The sequence below is a fragment of the Pezoporus occidentalis genome, unplaced genomic scaffold (genome assembly GCF_034315485.1).
Source record: "Pezoporus occidentalis ecotype Australia unplaced genomic scaffold, CSIRO_AGI_Poc_V1 ctg224, whole genome shotgun sequence".
Taxonomy (NCBI): Eukaryota; Metazoa; Chordata; class Aves; order Psittaciformes; family Psittacidae; genus Pezoporus; species Pezoporus occidentalis.
In genome coordinates, this window is record NW_026914117.1 from 663,621 (window position 1) to 682,943 (window position 19,323).

General features: G+C 41.9%; 1 protein-coding gene across 19 annotated transcripts in view; it reads right to left on the reverse strand.

Annotated features, from left to right (window-relative positions):
- The window catches only part of CAMK2D (calcium/calmodulin dependent protein kinase II delta), a 157,332-nt gene that overhangs the window by 61,186 nt on the left and 76,823 nt on the right, over positions 1-19,323 (reverse strand). For all 19 annotated transcript variants that reach the window (XM_062620892.1, XM_062620888.1, XM_062620907.1 and 16 more), the window contains exon 4: positions 2,399-2,453. In XM_062620892.1, the coding sequence (XP_062476876.1) occupies positions 2,399-2,453 (55 nt within the window). The remainder of the gene's footprint in view (positions 1-2,398; positions 2,454-19,323) is intronic.

The following is a 19,323-nucleotide window of genomic DNA, read 5'->3' on the forward strand; positions in this document are numbered from 1 at the left end:
ATAGTAAGCTGCATATGTGTGTGTGTGTGTGTGTGTGTGTGTGTGTGTGTGTGTGTGTGTTGAAGCCCTCTTTCTTTGAAGAGGATGAAACGCAAACTCATGCGGTTCTTGCACATGTTTAAGTCTGTTCAGAGAATCACAGAATCCTAACGGTTGGAAGGGACCTCAAAAAATCATCTAGTCCAACCCTCCGGCAAGAGCAGGGTAACCTAGAGTACATCACACAGGAACTTGTCCAGGCGGGCCTTGAATATCTCCAACGTAGGAGACTCCACAACCCCCCTGGGCAACCTGTTCCAGTGATGTCACTCTCACAGTAAAGAAATTTTTCCTGATGTTCACATGGAACCTCCTATGCTCCAGTTTACACCCACTGCCCCTTGTCCTATCACTGGACATCACTGAAAAAAACCTAGCTCCGTCATCCTGACACTCACCCTTTACATATTTGTAAACATTGATGAGGTCACTCCTCAGTCTCCTCTTCTCCAAGCTAAATTGTCCCAGCTCCCTCAGCCTGTCCTCGTAAGAGAGATGTTCCATTCCCTTAATCATCTTCGTTGCCCTGCGCTGGACTCTCTCCAGCAGGTCCCTGTCCTTCTTGAACTGAGGGGCCCAGAACTGGACACAATATTCCAGATGCGGAATACAGGCTTGTATTTGTTCTGTTACTACTGAGATATAGATACTGGTAACTACAACTCTGTAGCTGTTCAAATGACTCCTAGTTCACATTGCAATCTCCTGAGATATGTCTGGCATGATATATGAAATTTAATGCAGAAGTTGACTCACTGCAATTACAGTAGGCTATAGTTTCTAAAAGTACAATAGCACAACAAAAAAATAAAAATGCCACACTAGTGATATTGTCCTTAGAACCAAGAATTCTGCACGCACTTCTTGGAAAGGTTCAGGATTAAGAAGATTTTTCCAATTCCACATAGAAAGATTTCCTCTTAAAAAAAAACAACAAAAAAACGCAACAAAAAAAACACCCCCCCCCCCAAAAAAAGCAGAAGAAAACCCCAGTGCATGTCAGAGAACAAGTATGCGTGTTGTGCCCTACAACCATTTTTAAGCCAATAGTCAGAGCGCTTACCTGGGATATACACAAGTCAGATACAAGTTCCTTCTGAGCCCAGTTAGGATTTGAGCACTGAATCCTGAACCCCTTCACTGCAGACAGGCTATTTAATATTTTGTACTACTAGTCTGAAATCTAGCCTGGAAGAATTCTTCACAAATTTCTTTAAAGAAACTAAGTGAGAAGATAAACCAGAACATAACCTGAACATGAGAGCACAAAATTGATTGTGGAAGACCCAGGTTGTAACCCACCTACACGGAATAAAAGTATTTCAGTTTGTATGCTTAGAAATGAGCTGTTTCACATATTTAGAGGAAATAACATATTTTCCTTTTAACCAGCATGTTGGATCTAACAAAGCTCTTGGGGGGAGTGGTGGTCATGTTTGTCAAAATCATAAACTGCCTGGAAAACTTTGCAATTGAAATAGGTAGTTCTACTCAAATAACTAAAGTTTTGTAAAATAATCCCTAATCATTCATGTTTGCCCATACCCAGAACTAAAAGCTGTAACTTTTCTGGTGACTAGAAAAGTTTGCTTGTCCCAGGCAGAATGAAGAATGTCAGTGTCTTTCTTTAAGTTGAGAGTATGAGACACCCAGTTTATGTTGTCACAATTCCTTCTTCCACTGAACAGCCTGATCTGGGAGGAATAAGCTCCACATATGCAGTCACTACATGAACAACTCACAGGACTCAAAGTCCTGAAGCAAAATGGAAAGTAAATAGGAAACTTCCTTTCTATATGCTGGGCATTTTATATTCTGAATGATGTCAAAATGAAACATTCTATTGGTAAGACATGAATTGGGAATAATACACTGAAAGAATCTTTCCCTGTAGGAAACTCAGGCTTACCTTTCAATCCCACAGTGGAGATTTTCTGAAGAGAAACTATTGTTCCACACGTTGGTGGCTTTTTTTTTTTTTTTTTGTTCCTTTACAGATAACTGGCTTGCAGCAAATTATTGTTTCTGAGTCCTGTGTTTGCTTAGCTTTGGCAGACATCATGCAAATGTACTTACATACCTATATTTGATACTAAAATCCACTTCAACAGTGGCCCTGCTTATTCAGAGTTTTTAATACGGAATTAATATTCATTTAATATGGAATTTAATGTGTGATGCAAATCAGTTCTTGCACATGCAAATGACCAAATATGTTACTGTCCTTCCAGCTCTGTTTACATGTTTGTCCAACTCAGTGCACCAGAACCACTCATTTACCTTGTGAACTTGTATTTACATCTAAAAGTTTGAGTACCACATCCCCAACATGCTAAATATATGCAAAATTCATACTTACAAGTCAAAGACTAAGTAATGGAATCCTTCTTCTGAGATGCTGTCATGAAGCCGCACTATTGAAAGGGGGAAAAAAGGACAAACACCAGTCACCTTTTTAATGTCTTTAACATTTGTCTTTGATTTTGGGGCAGAAGGGAGGATTACAGTTCTACTGTGGAGCTGGTACTGCATCTGTGCATGTTCTCATCAGGGCCTTGTTGTTTTTTGTTGCGGGTTATTTTTTTTTTTAATTCTCTACCCTCAGGATCATCTATTTTGTAAGGTGAGATAAAGAAGCCAAAAGACTGCATGTGCAGCTCACTTGTACAGCTCTTTTTAAAGGAGCTCTGCTTTTGCTGTGCCACAGAAGAATGGTGAAGCCATTTCCTACCACCTCCTGCATGTACAGACACATACGCACACACTGCACCCTGCCTTTGCCCTTCATGCTGAATCATGACTAAACAAGTACTAAAAGCAGAGTCAGACTTGATCTTACTATATGGTATTAATATAATTCAACAACCTTTTTCCTAGGAAAAACCATTAATCAGTCTTGTAAATACCATATGCAGCAGTACCAGTCACTGAAACAGTATTCTTAATGTCAGACAACTGTTTTTTCAGCAGTATTACGTCTTAAAAGTTGTAAACAATGTAAGAAGGGAAAAAAAAAGAAGCCACAGTTAATCACAGATTTCAGCAGAATAACAAACGTAAAGGGCTATGTTAACAAATTCCATAATCAGACAATAGATGCAGATTTTAAAAGAGAAAGCATCGTTGCAAACTAAAAGCATTTGATCATACTAAAGTAAATGGGGTCAAAAAAGGGAGTAAATTATATTCCAGCTCGCATTTCTATTATATGTACATATTTATCTCTTATATTCCTAGCTGCCATCCACTTCAACCACATGAATGGTGAGGGACTGCTGAAGGGATAAATCCGTGGGCAGACTGATGCCCACCAATCCATGCTGAATTTCCACAGTAGCAGCCACCACTAGAGCTGAAAACCTAAAGCAAAGGGACTGGGACTACTCCCTGCCCAGCTGCAGGTGCTTAGCCAGACCTGCAGGCAGCAGGGGTGGGCAGAAAAAGCAACTATGCAAGTGTTTGTGGGTCTGACAGCTCAGCGAGGTAACTACCTCCCATTAAATCCCCATGAAGAGCCATTTCTGGAAAGATGTAAGATGCATGAAAGGACTTGCCAGAAGCAAAAGGATGTGATGCCTAGAAAAGTCACTAGCTTTTCCAGTGCTTGTCACAGCCAACAAACTTAAAGTATCCTAATGATTAAAACCTCACGCGGTGCTTACATACACCAATGTATCCATACCCAAGTTTTCCCTGAAAATGCACAAGTCAGCTGCAGAGCCTTCACTTTGAATTTTAAGGGTTCAAATCACATTGTGGCAGAACTATGAATTAAGTCCTATGCTTTTTTCTTCTTACTTTAAATGAAACAGCAATTTCCAAAATAATTTCCCTACAATAAATGAAGACTTGTCAGCAGTGTGATCCAAATCATTATCCCTTATAGAACCAAATAAAATAATGAGGATATCCTGAACTGCTTCATGTTCAGGACTGAGCTGATAAAAATATAAAAGAAAAGGATTTTCAGATTTTCAGAGGCCTCAGATGGTAGCTTTATGTATTAACCAATTTTTCTATAACAGATGACATAAAAAGAAAAAAAAAGATCAAATAAACATGACTTTTTTACTTTATAATATTTAGCCCAGGGAAACATCTTGTGTTTACACAATACTGAAGAGAAAAGCAGCTCTTGGCTGACTCACTGCCCAGAGCTTGTGATGATTCAGCAAAGCCAAGTAGGTCTCAGTCAGAATTTGTAGTTTTGGCTGGCTCTATAGCCTTGATTTGTCTAAGTTTTTATGAAGTGCAAGCCTTTATCATAGAAGACCAAGGTAATACACTGCTGCCAATAAAAAATAACCCCAAAACCCAGAATCAACTTTCTTTCTGCTTGAGTTCTTTGAGTTGAGATTTCAATACCCCAAACGTCTGCTCCTTAAACAAAATGTGAGACACCAATTACTAGTCTAGAACAGTATCCTGAAAATTCTAGCTCAGAACAAGCCTGTAAAACTCTGGGCTTTTGAGCCCAACACTTGGCACAGTAGCATCAAAGATTCTGCTCAGGAATGAGATTTAGTACAAAGCCTTGGGTGTGTCACAGAAATGCAAGATAACATAAACCAGTAAACTCTGGAGTGCAGCTAGCCCTCTTTGCCTCTCTCCAACAAAGTTTAAAACTTTTAAAGATTTTCATACATAGCAACTGATATCTTTTGATAGAAACTGCCTGTTCCTGAAATAGATTTATAAGAACTCAAAGGATGCTTTTTCTGTGAACATTTTTTTTATTCAAAGACGCATTCTTCCTCTCTCCTCACTGCTCGCTAACAGCGTTCTGTTCAGACAGAAGCCTTCATATTCGATTTCCTGTATCATGCACAGATACTGAGAACTACCAAGTAACTTCTGGTGAGGCAGATTATTTGCTGCCAACTGCTTTCAAGGAGCTCTGAAGCATGTAAAACCACCCTGATTTTTTAAATGTCTTTAGTGACTTGAAACAAAGTATCAAACCCTAAAATTTAGAAAATAAACCCATCTTTAAAGTATTACTTTGGTATTAAAAAGCAGACAGTCTTGGCTTGAGCTTGGCTACAAAACAGTTAGCAGCTTATTCATACACATATTCAGTTTTCCTGGTTCACTCTTTCTCCTGCTCCAGCATGGATTTGCTGTCAGCCAGCTGAAGCAAAGGACTGTGTTAATTACCACTGTGTTTGTAAACACAGAATGACTTTCTAACGTACATTCATAAGAAAGTATTCTCCTAGGTAAGAATGAAGTCAATGTGAACCTACAGTCATTAAGGCAGTTTTAGAACTGTGTCCCTGAAGCAACAAAGTCATGGGAGAAGAATAAGCTGCACTGCATTACCTTCAGTTCAAGGCAGTACAAACCCGCTTTCTTTTTCTAAAACAAAAAAATAATCATGTCTACTGTCCAGCACCACACACACAGCATATCAAAACTAGAGACAAGAGTACAAGTTTTATCTTGGATGGAGGCATTTGTCATATCCCTATGTATTGGGTCTGGCTGAGATGGAGCTAGTTTTCCCCAGGATGGAACTAGTTTTCCCCACAGCAGCCCTCACAGTGCTGTGCTGTGTACTGGTAGCCGGAAAGGTGTGGGTAACAACACCAGTGCTTTGGCTGCTGCTGAGCAGCACTCCACAGCATCAAAGCTGCCTCTCCAACATTCCCCCTCACCAGGAGGCTGAGGGTGAGCAAGATCTGTGATGGGGACACAGCCAGGACAGAAGCCCCAAAATGACCAAAGGGATATTGCAGACCATACGATGTCTGCTCAGCAACAAAAGCTAAGAGAAAGGAGAAGGAAGAGGGGGGGTATTTGTTATTCATGATGTTTATCTTCCACTATGCGTACTGAGGCCCTGCTTCCCGGGAAGTGGCCAGCCATTGCCTGCTGATGGGAAGTAGAGAATAAAGTCTTTTGTTCTCCTTTGCTTCTGCGTACAACCTTTGTTTTATTAATTATTATGTTTTTTCTTAAGCCTGGTGAGGCAAATTCCGTACTAGCCAAACTCTAGTCTGACATGGAGTTACCTTCTTCAAGGATAGCATTCTTTTTTTTCTTTCCTCCCAAATGTCTGAATCATAGACATGAGATGGGATGAATACTCTGAATCAGGATCACATGCCCCTGATTGCATCTGAAAAGGAAAATAGACTGAGGCAGCCAGGGAAGATCAAAACTGCCTTTTGGCAAGTGCTTATGTTGGCTTCTTTGGTCAGTTTAGATATAGTGTCATGCCAATAAGCCTGCTGGGTGAAAATCCCAAATAAGCATGGGGAAAGAAGAATCTGTGATGATTCAAGACAGATGGACAATCCAGAATACAGGGTGCACAACAGCACAGGGGCAAGTCCAGCATGGACCAGTCTTTGCTACTGCGTTCTGCCTGCAACTCAGCTTTTCACTAGGAAAGGGAATGGATGTCTTGATGACAATTTGAAACGCTATTCACAAAGTTTAAGAGGCGATTCACTAAAAGAAATTAATATTCGTGTATTCACTGCAATCCTATCTAGACTTTCACACATATGCATCAGGCAGGATTCAGACATGACAAACCCAAAGGCAGCAATTACAAAGATTATTCATCCAATGTAAGAACTCCCATCAGTAACCCACACTGCAATTCCTATTCCTCCAGAGACACAAAAAGCATTCACCAGTAGAAACTGTGCCATTTATCTATTTTGAAAAGATTACAGTTAGACCTAATCATTATTAATCGGAGTTATTTTATGAGTGCTGTCATAATATAGTGGAAAGGACCCAAGAGTAATAATTTCTTCCCTCCTGCCTGCTGTAGCACTCTGGTTATTCTCCTCCAGTGGCTTACAGAGAAGGTATTTAACAACCTTTGACAACAAAGTTCTTGCCCTTCAACAAACCACTTGAAATACCTGACCAGAACCTAGGGAGCACACAGCCCTTGCTTTTGGAATAATACTGTAGGGCCAGAAAAGATCAGGAATATCTCTTTGTCTTCTGCACTGATTTTAGTCTGAAATACTTTCCAATCACCACACTGTGATAGTTGTAATAATTTAAGGGAGAACTCCTGTTAGATTTATTAGGCTTTTATTTAGGTATTAGTGTGGGCAAGCTCCAGTCATTTCCTTTATTTGGCTTTTTGTGCTGAGCCGCAGTATTTTGTGCTTGATCTACAGAAAAAACATTGATATAATGATCAAGCAACCTTATTATCTTCTTTCTGAATTTCTGCCTTAGAGAAATTTAAAAATCAACTCCAATGAAAAACAAATTGGTCTAGGTAAGAAGACAAGTCAAACAGCTGATAAAGTCAGCTAAAAAATCCTTCAGATAAAGATACCTACCCATACCTAAAATCATTGCCTAAAATATTTGGTTTTGTGAAATTGCTGAAGTGATAATTTTTCTCATTTGGTATCTGAATTAGTTCAGGTTACAAAGACAATATGTTTGAGAAGGCCGATCTTCAGACAGCAGGTATAGCCCGTTACCAGTATGGCAGCTGCACAAATGTGCATGGAGGTGTCAAATTGCCAGAGCACGGCTCTTTAGGGAAGACTCTTCCCATGCAATCCCATTCATTCTGCTTATTAATAGAGCATGGAAAGGGATAACTGTAGTTAATGGTACTGTAGTTAAAGACACTAATTTTCCCTCTGAAGTGCTAAAGATTAAGATCTATGGACTGCCAGAAGCATTAATCCTGTAACTATGAAGCTCAATGTCTTGAATTCCTGCACTCTTAGGAAGTTACATTCGTGAGTAGTAAAGGTTTGAAAGGGGTTTGAAAGTCTCAAAAGTGTATGTTGTATTTGCTGAAATATGCAAACTACTTCTTCAAGTTCCTGCCTTCCTGCAAGAAGAGTGAGAAAGGGACAGATGTGCTTTCCCTCCATGTTGGCTTCTTCCCAAAGTGCATTAAAGTGTTTATGCAGCTCTTATGTGATCACTCTGTGAGAAAAATAAAAGCAACTTTGAAAAATTAACTTAATTACTAATGGAAGGAACTTAATGGAATGACTTAATTTAATCCAGAGGTTTCTATGAATTGGTATCAGCCTGCCACTATGCGTAGGATAAGCTGTGCATTTGCAAATAAGGAGGTAAAAGAAGAACTGAAACAACCTCAGTCACTGAGAAAATATAATCAGATACAGGTTTTGGTAATCCTTCAACTACCAATTTACATTTCAGACATTTGCCTCTCAGCATTTTCTGCTCTCTGGTCTCTGACAAAGAATGCCTCATGCTCAGCAAAACTGCTTGGCTGAGAAGATCTGCAGTGGCTTAGCGCTGTTAGGACACAGATCTTCCTGCGAAGTCACCCTTTATCATCTTCCCTGTTCTGCTAATTAAAGCAAGGTGATGAGGCAAGGGAAACAAAGCTATTGCGAGAACTTTATCAGAAGCGCATATGGAGAAGTCACTACAGCAGTGGCAAGAACTGAGACCAAAGTAAAAATCCATCCTATAGCTTTTAGTCTAGCTCCCCAGATAAATATGCTTGGGACCCTAAGCTAAACATGATAAACACAAAACTGCATAAGGGAGCAGAGCTGTGGATACAAAAGCTTGTGAACCACTGCTTAGGAGTGCTGCTCTTTGCACTGATGAAACATCTGCTTCCCTCAAAAAAAACCCAAACCAAACCAAACCACTTTCACTGCAACTTCATTCTCTATACCTCAGTGCTCCACATGTTTCCGTGACTGTCACTACTTCCTCTCTTTTGATGCATGGTATAAACAATCTCTGCTGAGCAACCACTCCTTAAACCAGTGATGCGTAACATGGTCACAACTATAGCTTCCAGACATCAAACTCAATACAAAACAACACTGCTTAAAGTCTCTACTGTAGTTACCACTGGGGCTACTGCTCCTACTATTTTGTGCGGTTTAGGTAATTCTTTAAAAACAACCCAATGTAAATATCAGCCAAACCTAGTAAGAAAGCTGGCTCAACACAGGCACTTGGCACTGAATCTCTGCTACCAGTAACAGACCAGTATCCAGTGTCTAAGGTAGCTGAAAGCTGATGTATGCCCATAGAAGAGACCATGCAGACATAACCCCTGTATGGAGTGAAGCAGAGCGGGCAGCTGTGTGGAGCAGAAGTCCTCTGTCTGAGCTACAGATGAGGGATGCTCAAGTCACAGGGAGCAGCACTTGGCTCTTGGCATGGATGATGTGTTCTTTCCCCCCTGCTCAAATATCAGGAGCTCATTAGGCAGTACAGCTGAAGTTGAGATTGCTCCTCATGTTTACCCTTCCTCATATACAATACTATTACACTGAGACCATGACAGCCTGGGGCCCCCTGTAATAAAGCTGCTCAGTTACAGTAGAATGAACTTTGGAAATGTTAATAAAAGCCACTACCTAACAATTTGAAATATTTAGACGTCAATCTGGTGAGTACAGTAGCAATGCTCCCAGGCAGCTGAATTCTGAAAGACATTAAACATAGTAACACTTTGGTGGAGTGAGTTAAGGGCAGCAGATGCCATTGTGGGATCTGTCTGGTGTGCCGCATTTTCCTCTTTACTATGAGGGTGGTGAGACCCTGGCACAGGTTGCCCACAGAAGTTGTGGATTCCCCATCCCTGGCAGTGTTCAAGGCCAGGCTGAACAGGGTTGTAACCAACCTGGTCTAGGGGAAGGTGTTCCTGCCTACAGCAGGGGGTTGGAACTGGATGATCTTTATGGTCCCTTCCAACCCAAACCATTCTACGATTCTATGATTTTGCCTATCTAAGAAAATAATCCCCTACACACACTGTTAAAAACACAAGGGGTATACTGTAATACTATTATTCAATGACTTCATGTAAGTCAGCGGTGCTGTGTATGCTATTAAAAGGTCTATGTTCACCAACAGTGAATCAAACCTGTATAGCTTCCAAATGCATTCAAAGGAAACAACTTTTTATTACAGTGCAAATTCATGGTTGCTTAGGGTCAACAGCTTGAGAAAAAAATCCTATTAATCTGCATCTGTATTGGCATAATGAAAAATGACAGGAAAAATAATTAGGCCGCTTACTATCTGGAAAGGCTGCATGGGTGCCCCAGGCACTGTAACAGTAAATCTTAACTAGTATGAAGAAAATGCCATATAGTCTAAAAATACTCTTTAGTGACCAAAACTGTCCCCCATCAGGGCTCTCACTCAGGAAACTTCTGTATTCTGATTAAATGCTAGTAACCGTGACATTCACTGCCTTCACTACCACTCAAGCCTAACGCGTGCTCAGAAGTTGGTCTGTCAAACTGTTACCTTTGGTTAAATGTTCTTGCTACATGGAAAATTAAAAAAAAAAAAGTATTTCCCAAAGTAGATGAAAGACCAGCTTCTGAAGTGAGACTAAGTAAATTCAGATACTGATGTCAAAGCAGACGGCCTCAGATTACCAACTCTGTTGTCACGATGAGACTTGAGCTACATTCCTGCTGGATCAAGACGGAGAGTTTAAACAGGTCACCAATACTTGTGAGAAATGACAGGGAGAGAGGAAAAAGGAAGAATGCTTTAGGGAAAGTACATTTTGTGATAAGAGGAGACTCACTGAGCTACTAAGCACCCTCAATAAACCTAAGCAGCTTTACAGTGGTGTATAAGCACAGACAGATCTCCAGGTCTAGGTTCTGTGCAGGCTTCAGGCACTATGTGAAAACAAATGAAACTTAAAAGATGGAAACCAATTTAGCCTAACATCAGAAATCTAGCTGCTAAAAATAGAACATCCCAAATAAAATTAACTAATTGAAAACCAAGAAAAAAGTAAACAGGTATTCCAAACCTTATAATTCTGTATTACTAGTCTCCAGGGAGAGTAGCTGTAATACCTTTTTTCTTTAACCAACAGGTTTTTACCACAGAATCATTAGGACTTGAAGGGACCTCTGGAGATAATTCAGTCTAACCACCTGCCAAGGCAGGGCCACCCAGAGCAGGTTACACAGGAACATGTCCAGGCGGTTTTGGAATGTCTCCAGAGAGGGAGACTCCACAACCCCCCTAGGCAGCCTGTTCCAGAGCTCTGCCACCCTCAATGTGAAGAAGTTCTTCCTCATGTTGAGGTGAAACTTCTTGTGGTTTAGTTTATGACCATTGCTCCTTGTTCTGTTCCTGGGCACCACTGAAAATTGCCTGGCACCATTAACACACATAAATATCTCAAAAGAGATCTCTTGAGATATTTATATGCATTATAAGATCCCCCTCAGTCTTCTCTAGACTAAACAGGCCCAGTTCCCTCAATCTTTCCTGATAAGAAAGATGTTCCAAACCCCTGATGGTCCCTGTGGCCTCCACTGGACCCTCTCCAGTAGCTCCTTGTCTGTCTTGTGTGGGAAGCACAGAACTGGACCCAGATGTGGCCTCACCAGGGTCAGTAGAGGGGAAGGATCACCTTCCTCAACCTGCTGCCACACGCCTCCCAGGATACACTTGTCCCTCCTGGGGAACCTATGCAAGGGCTGGCTCCTAGTCAACTTACCATCTACAAATACTCCCAGGTCCTTCTCATCTGAGCTGCTCTCTAGTAGGGTCAACCTCAACCTGTGCTGGTACTTGGGGGTCTTCCTCCCCAGGTACAGTACCCTACACTTGCCCTTGTTGAACCTCATTAGGTTGCTCTCTGCCCAATTCTCCAGCCTACTCAGGTCCTGCTGAATAGCAGCACAGCTTAGGTGTATCAGTCACTGGCCCCAGCTTCCTGTCATCGGCAAACAAACTTTTGTTGCTTTTCACTGCGCCACAACACAGGCATGTGTGCATTTAGGTGTGCAAAAAGGCACAGAGGAGTACTGCGCAACCATAAACTATATCCTTGCAGTTAAAACCAACAGCTACACACCTTTAATTATTCATGTATGAATACAGCAAAGTTTTATATAGCTGTTTGAAAACCAGAGTACTAAAATGTACAGCTGTATCTTCATGTCTTTACTGAATATACAATAGTGTCATTTACTAGAAATCCTGCATTTGAGGTTAAGCTAATTCTTCCTTGCAGATAAAGCCCTGAATTTGTAAGTTTAACAAGGTTTTTCTGGAACACAACGAAAAGCCTCAGATTAAGCCTTATGAGGATAGCTGCATGGATTAAAAGAAAGTCTGACACAAATTTTTGCTAACAGCAAACCAGCATCTCAGCTGCCAGTGTTGCTGCTTTAAGCACTTGTGGTTTTTAACGATTTTAGCATGCATCAGAACATGAAAAGAGAGGAATAATGACAGTCTACACAAGAATTTCATGGAGTGTTAATTAATAAAAGGACAAGCTTTTGTAGGCCAGGTCTAGTGGGGGCTGGTGGAGCTGGTCTGATGAAGGGAAAGAGCAGTTTTGGTAGGAGGCTTGCCAGACTGCTCAAGGAGGCTTTAAACTAGATGTGCTGGGGGAGGGGGGCATCATTCCATCCCAACGCACCCAGTCAGTTGCCAGAACCTATAATAAATGCTTGGAGCAATGTAGAGATACCCCAGCCGCTCCAGCCAACGAGCCGGCTTCAGTTGGAGCTCGGCTCAGATGCCTCTGTACAAATGCCCGTAGCATGGGGAACAAACAAGAGAAATTAGAGATGTGTGCACATCTACGGGGGTATGATATAATAGGCATCACAGAAACATGGTGGGATGGCTCCTATGACTGGAGTGTTGGAATGGAAGGTTACAGGCTCTTTAGAAAAGACAGGCCTGGCAGGTGGGGAGGGGGAGTTGCCCTTTATGTTACGGATAGGCTGGAGAGTATGGAACTCTGTCTGGGGACAGGTGAGCAGTCCACAGAGAGTTTGTGGGTCAGGGTTAAAGGGAATATAGCTATGGGAGACATTACTGTGGGGATCTGTTACAGACCGCCTGATAAAGGAGAACCTGCGGATGAAGCACTCCATAGACGAAGTGGGAAAAGCCTCACACTTGCAGGCCCTTGTTATCATGGGTGACTTCAACCACCCTGACATCTGTTGGAAGGACGGTACAGCCCGGCACAAGCAGTCCAGAGGTTCCTCAATTGTGTAGAAGACAACTTCCTTCTGCAAGTAATAGAGGAGCTGACAAGGAGAGGTGCCATGCTTGACCTCATGCTCACCAACAGGGAAGGGCTCGTTGGAAATGGGACGCTCCAGGGCAGCCTTGGATGCAGCGATCATGAGATGCTCGAATTTGAGATCCTCAGGACAGTGAGAAGAGCGGGCAGCAAGCTCACTGCCCTGGACTTCAAAAGAGCAGACTTTGGCCTCTTCAGAAACCTGCTTAGGAAGGTTCCATGGGATACAGCCCTAGAGGGCAGAGGGGCCCAAGACTGTTGGCTGTTATTCAAGGATCACCTGCTACAAGCTCAGGAGTGTTGCATCCCAACCAGAAGGAAGTGCATCAGGAGGGCCAGGAGACCTCCTTGGATGGATAAGGAGCTCCTGAGGAAAATTCAAATTAAAAAAGAGGCTTATAATAAGTGGAAGCAAGGACAGGCGGCCTGGGAAGAGTACAGGGATGTTGTCCGAGAAGCTAGGGACCAGGTTAGGAAAGCTAAGGCCCAGTCAGAATTAAACATAGCTAGAGGTATTAAAGATAACAGGAAGGGATTCTACAAGTACATAGCAAATAAAAAACAGACTAGGGAGAATGTAGGCCCCCTCAGGAAGCTCTCAGGAGAACTGGCTACACAGGATTTGGAGAAGGCTGAGGTTCTGAATGACTTCTTTGCCTCGGTCTTCACTGGCAAAGGCTCTGACCAAACCACCGAAGTCTTTGAAGGCAGATGCAGGGACTGTGGGAATGAAGACCTTGGGCTCACTGTAGGAGAGGAACTGGTTCGAGAACATCTTAAAAATCTGAACGTACACAAGTCCATGGGACCTGATGAGATCCATCCGCGGGTCCTGAAGGAGCTGGCAAATGAAGTTGTGAAGCCGCTGGCCATCATATTTGAGAAATCATGGCAGTCAGGTAAAGTTCCCGATGACTGGAAAAAGAGAAATATAACCCCCATTTTCAAGAAGGGGAAAATGGATGACCCAGGGAATTACAGACCAGTCAGTCTCATCTCTGTGCCTGGCAAAATCTTGGAGCAGATTCTCCTGGAAGGCATGCTAAGGCACATGAAAATCAATAAGGTGCTTGGTGACAGCCAGCATGGCTTCACTAAGGGGAAATCCTGCCTGACCAACTTGGTGGCCTTCTATGATGGGGCTACAGAACTGATGGACAGGGGTAGAGCAGTTGACATCATCTACCTGGACTTGTGTAAAGCGTTCGACACTGTCCCACATGACATCCTTGTCTCTAAATTGGAGAGACATCAATTTGATAGATGGACCACTTGGTGGATAAAGAACTGGCTGGATAGCCGCACGCAAAGAGTTGTGGTCAATGGCTCAATGTCCAACTGGAGACCAGTAACGAGTGGTGTCCCTCAGGGATCAGTGTTGGGACCGGTCTTGTTCAATATCTTCGTCGCTGACATGGACAGTGGGATTGAGTGCGCCCTCAGCAAGTTTGCCAATGACACCAAGCTGTGTGGTTCGGTTGATACCCTGGAGGGAAGGAATGCCATCCAGAGGGACCTCAAGACGCTTGTGAGGTGGGCTGATACCAACCTCATGAAGTTTAACCATGCCAAGTGCAAGGTCCTGCACCTGGGTCGGAGCAGTCCTAGGCACAGCTACAGGTTGGGCAAAGAAGAGATTCAGAGCAGCCCTGCAGAGAAGGACTTGGGGGTGTTGGTTGATGAGAAAATGAACATGGGCTGGCATTGTGAGCTCACAGCCCAGAAAGCCAACGGTATCCTGGGCTGCATCAAAAGGAGCGTGACCAGCAGGTCAAAGGAGGTGATCCTGTCCCTCTACTCTGCTCTTGTGAGACCTCACCTGGAGTATTGTGTGCAGTTCTGGTGTCCTCAAAATAAAAAGGACATGGAACTGTTGGAACAAGTCCAGAGAAGGGCTACGAGGATGATCAGGGGACTGGAGCACCTCCTGTATGAAGACAGGCTGAAAAAGTCAGGGCTGTTCAGCCTGGAGAAGAGAAGGCTGTGTGGAGACCTCATAGCAGCCTTCCAGTATCTGAAGGGGGCCTATAGGGATGCTGGAGAGGGACTCTTCATTAGAGACTGTAGTGACAGGACAAGGGGTAATGGGTTAAAACTTAAACAGGGGAGGTTTAGATTGGATATAAGGAGGAAATTCTTTCCTGTTAGGGTGGTGAGGCACTGGAATAGGTTGCCCAGGGAGGTTGTGAATGCTCCATCTTTGGCAGTGTTCAAGACCAGGTTGGATGAGGCCTTGGGTGATATGATTTAGCGTAAGGTGTCCCTGCCCATGGCAGGGGGTTGGAACTCGATGATCTTAAGGTCCTTTCCAACCCTAACTATTCTATGATTCTATAAGCTATAACAAGAGGTATTACATTAATTAATTTATCAGGTTCAGAAAACCATGCAGCATACATGCACGAAAGAAAAGTAAGTTACTTAATTTTTCTAAAAGAAGGGCCTAGTTCTCCTGTTAAAACAAGTCTTAGAATCCTAGAATGGTTTGGGCTGGAAAGGACCTTAAGATCCTAGTTCCAACCCCCAGCCATGGGCACGGATGCCTCACATTAGATCACATCATTCAAGGCTCTGTCTAACTTGACCTTAAATACTGCCAGGGATGGAGCAGCCACAGGTTCTCTGGGCAACCTGTACCAGCACCACATCACCCTCACAGTCTTTTTTACAGACCAGTGATTGCCACAGTGTTTGGGCAACTCACTGACTGCCAAGATTCATTATGAAGTGACATACAGAATTTTAGCAATTCAAGAAACTGAAGTAATAAAACAGATCAAATGAAAACTGAATGAAATCTCCTCAGTGCACATAGTCTAACACCCTACTTAGAGAAGCAAAAGAGTCTCTCAGTCCCTCCTGGAAGGATACACTTTTGTATGGTTTTGACAGATACTTTTACCAACTGCAAATGTGGTGGAAGAAAGCTTTCATTTAGACTCTGGATGCATCACAAGAAAAGAAAACCTCAGACAGAATCACCCAGTTGTCAAAATTAGGCTATGTCCCTTTTAATACCTACAGTGCTGGCCAACATTGAAACAAATCTATAGAAATAATATGTAGGACCTGCATGTCCGCAAAATTGCATGTTTGGGGGTTGAAATCATTGGGCAGGACGCCGCCTCCCTTCTCATCTTTCCTCTCTCAAAACACATTAATAGACACAGGAAACTAAATAATTTCTATAATGCCCACTCAGACCAGTATGTTTATTTTTAAATGCTCCCTTTTCACCAGGAGGAGGCCCCAAGGTATTTAAAGGCATCAGCTTACAAAAACACTCCAACTATTTTCAATAAAAAAGTAAGCAGAAAACTGGAATCATAGAATAGAATCATGGAATAGTTTGGGTTGGAAAGGACCTTAAGATCATGTAGTTCCAAACCCTCTGCCATGGGCAGGGACATAATCCTATGTCACAACTCAAAAAGTACCACAGAAAATAAATGAAATGTCACGTATTCTACCAGAACCTCTCCTAAAGGAGCAAGGCATGTATCAAGCATGGTCAGTAATGTTTTCAAAGCAATTAGCACTGTACCTAAGGGACTTCCAGTAACAATCACTTTCAGAAAACCCAGGCCAAATTCTTTCACTAGATAGCAGCAATTACTACAGGTAAATTTCCTAAAACTTTTAGCTTTTTTTTTTTTTAATTTTTTCATGTTTAGAAGCTTATTTATTAGTTTATCGAAGTAAAGACCATCAAGTAAAACCAAAGCAGATGACTGTGTATTCAAGGTAACTTAATAAACAATTTTCATTCGAAAGTTGATTAAAACTGTGATAGTTCATAGGAGTAAGAAGAGATAAAAGATGATCTTTACTGATACTAATGTCAGATGGTGATTTCTTTTTTTAGTAACTGAGCAATAATCCAATTCTTGCATGCAATCTGAACTGAGTGACCACTCCTAAATAACTATCCTAACAAAGAATATTTGTAATTAATCTGAACTAATAATTTAACCAAGGGCAATACTGAAAATCACAGAATCGATATGGTTGAAAGGGACCTTTGTAAATCACCTAGTCCAACCGCGCTGCCACCTAGAGCAGGTATAAATGTATTTACATGCACAGCCATTGTTTTTTGGTCTTTCAGTGTTTTCAAACAGGTCATTCTGGCAGCCGGAGATAACTAGAGCATGAAGCTATTCTCCCCATGATTATCTTTCATTATCATTATATTACCTTGACTTTATTATTATAGCATTATATTACCTCTACTTCGTAACACTGTGGAAATGCAGCAGAGTTGAAGAACCAGACCTTCAGTCTGACAAATATATTACATGTGCTGTGCCATCTTGCAAAGTTGTTCAAGGCCAGGTTGGACAGAGGCTTGGCAACATGGTCTAGTGTGAGGCATCCCTGCCCATGGCAGGGGGGCTGGAACTAGATGATTTTAAGGTCCTTTCCAACCCTAATCATTCTATGATTCCATGAAAATGCTGTATTCTGAAGCTATGGCAGCATTTGTAGGCCATGGACCTGCTCCAGCAAAAGTGTTCTAGGACAATAAAGTCATCTTCATAGAAGAGACCCACACTGCTGCTAAAATACATACACACTTTTGTTTCCTTCGGAAGCTCCTGAACTGCCAATACTGGAAACCGTGGAAGTAGTCAGGGGAATTATCAGTATGTGCATCTCCACAGCCTTTCCCATGCCTCCACAGCTACTATCAGACACCAGATAGACCAGCTTTAGATCTGACCCAGTACCGCCACCCCTGCACCTCTCACGGGATCAAAGGACCTAACACAAAATGGACCACCTCAAACTTCCCATGTTTTGCAACTGTTAGTATATCTTGCTACATGTATTTTCTTGCAGTTTACACCTACTTGGCTAATCTTTCAGTTCTGTGGATTGCTTCACCACATTGTTATATGTGTCTATACTTTATAGATGATGAAGCCTGTCTGAACATTTCTATAAGATGACCTTTTCATTCACAAAATGTGAATTAAAATAATCCAAGTGAATCAAGGTAAAAGGAAACATGTGTTTTCATATTTGATATTTTGGGAAATGAATCTATTATTTCCTCATAGGTTTTTCTATTTGTTTCCTGAGGAAGCCATAACTATTGTGAAAAGAGCAATTTCATGGGGCTTATTAGGACCTGATTAGTTTATCATGACAATATACTGGTCACTCTACAGTGAAAACTCCCTGAGCATGTGTAGTCAGGGAGCAAACAGGCTCATGCATCCTTGCTAAATATCAAACTAAAACTATACCATTCATTTATCCCGTTTTAACTGAGCACTGTGCTGTGCTAGTGCACAGAACAGCAACAGGCTACTGTAGGTGGAAATGCTTGCCTCCTCTGACCAAGGAGCCAAGGTAGAGCTTCCCACAGAGCCAGCAGCACAGAAAGGGAGGCTTTCTAGCCTTACACTGCAGAGTTCAAGATGTTGCCAAATATTATTGACTTTGCAGGATTTCTGCTGCTTCTTCCTCTTCTCCTAGAAGGACATGAGTTAGCACACAACAATTGCAGATAAATACTTCCACTTGTACTAAGAGCATGCTTCCTAGGGCATGCCTTTAGTGCAGATGGGAACATGGTGTAGAGATATCCAAACTGACTTTAAGCAAGCTGCTGTGTACATCTCTATTAGTTTAATTGTATCAACATTTAAGCTGCTCTTTGACAAGAGCAAACCAGAAAGCAAGCCTAAACATCTTTGCACTAAGCCACAGGTTGTGAAGGTACAAAGTCTGTTTCTAATAGCCACTACAAGTCTGAAAAAAAGGAAAAAAAACATTAAGTTTATGTAATTGGTTTCATTTCTACCTGTGTGTATGATGCTGCTGACATGCATACACCATCAAATGTAGGGAACTAAAATTTGCTGTAACCTAGATAACCATATGCTTCTATAATTAATCAAGACAACATAAGCAGTATATCAGTGACTTAAAAGAGTACAAAACTGAGACATTGCAAGTACTGTACCAAGACAGGGTGTTCCCACAGTAATCCACTCCATCTCTATCCACTGGGCTGGGTTCAAAACCATCTGTATTATTTTCTGAGTGAATGTGGCTTCCCCGTCTATCAACCAGCTATCATAGTAAGTCATGTTACCTTTAACTGAAGACAACTATAAATTACTAACATTTTCATAAGAGGCAAGTTTACAAGTGAATGGTGATACCACATGACTGAAAGAAAGGGTTTGTTTTACAAAAAGCAGAGAATGCATATTAACTTAATAGATGACAAACTTGAGGTTTATGAT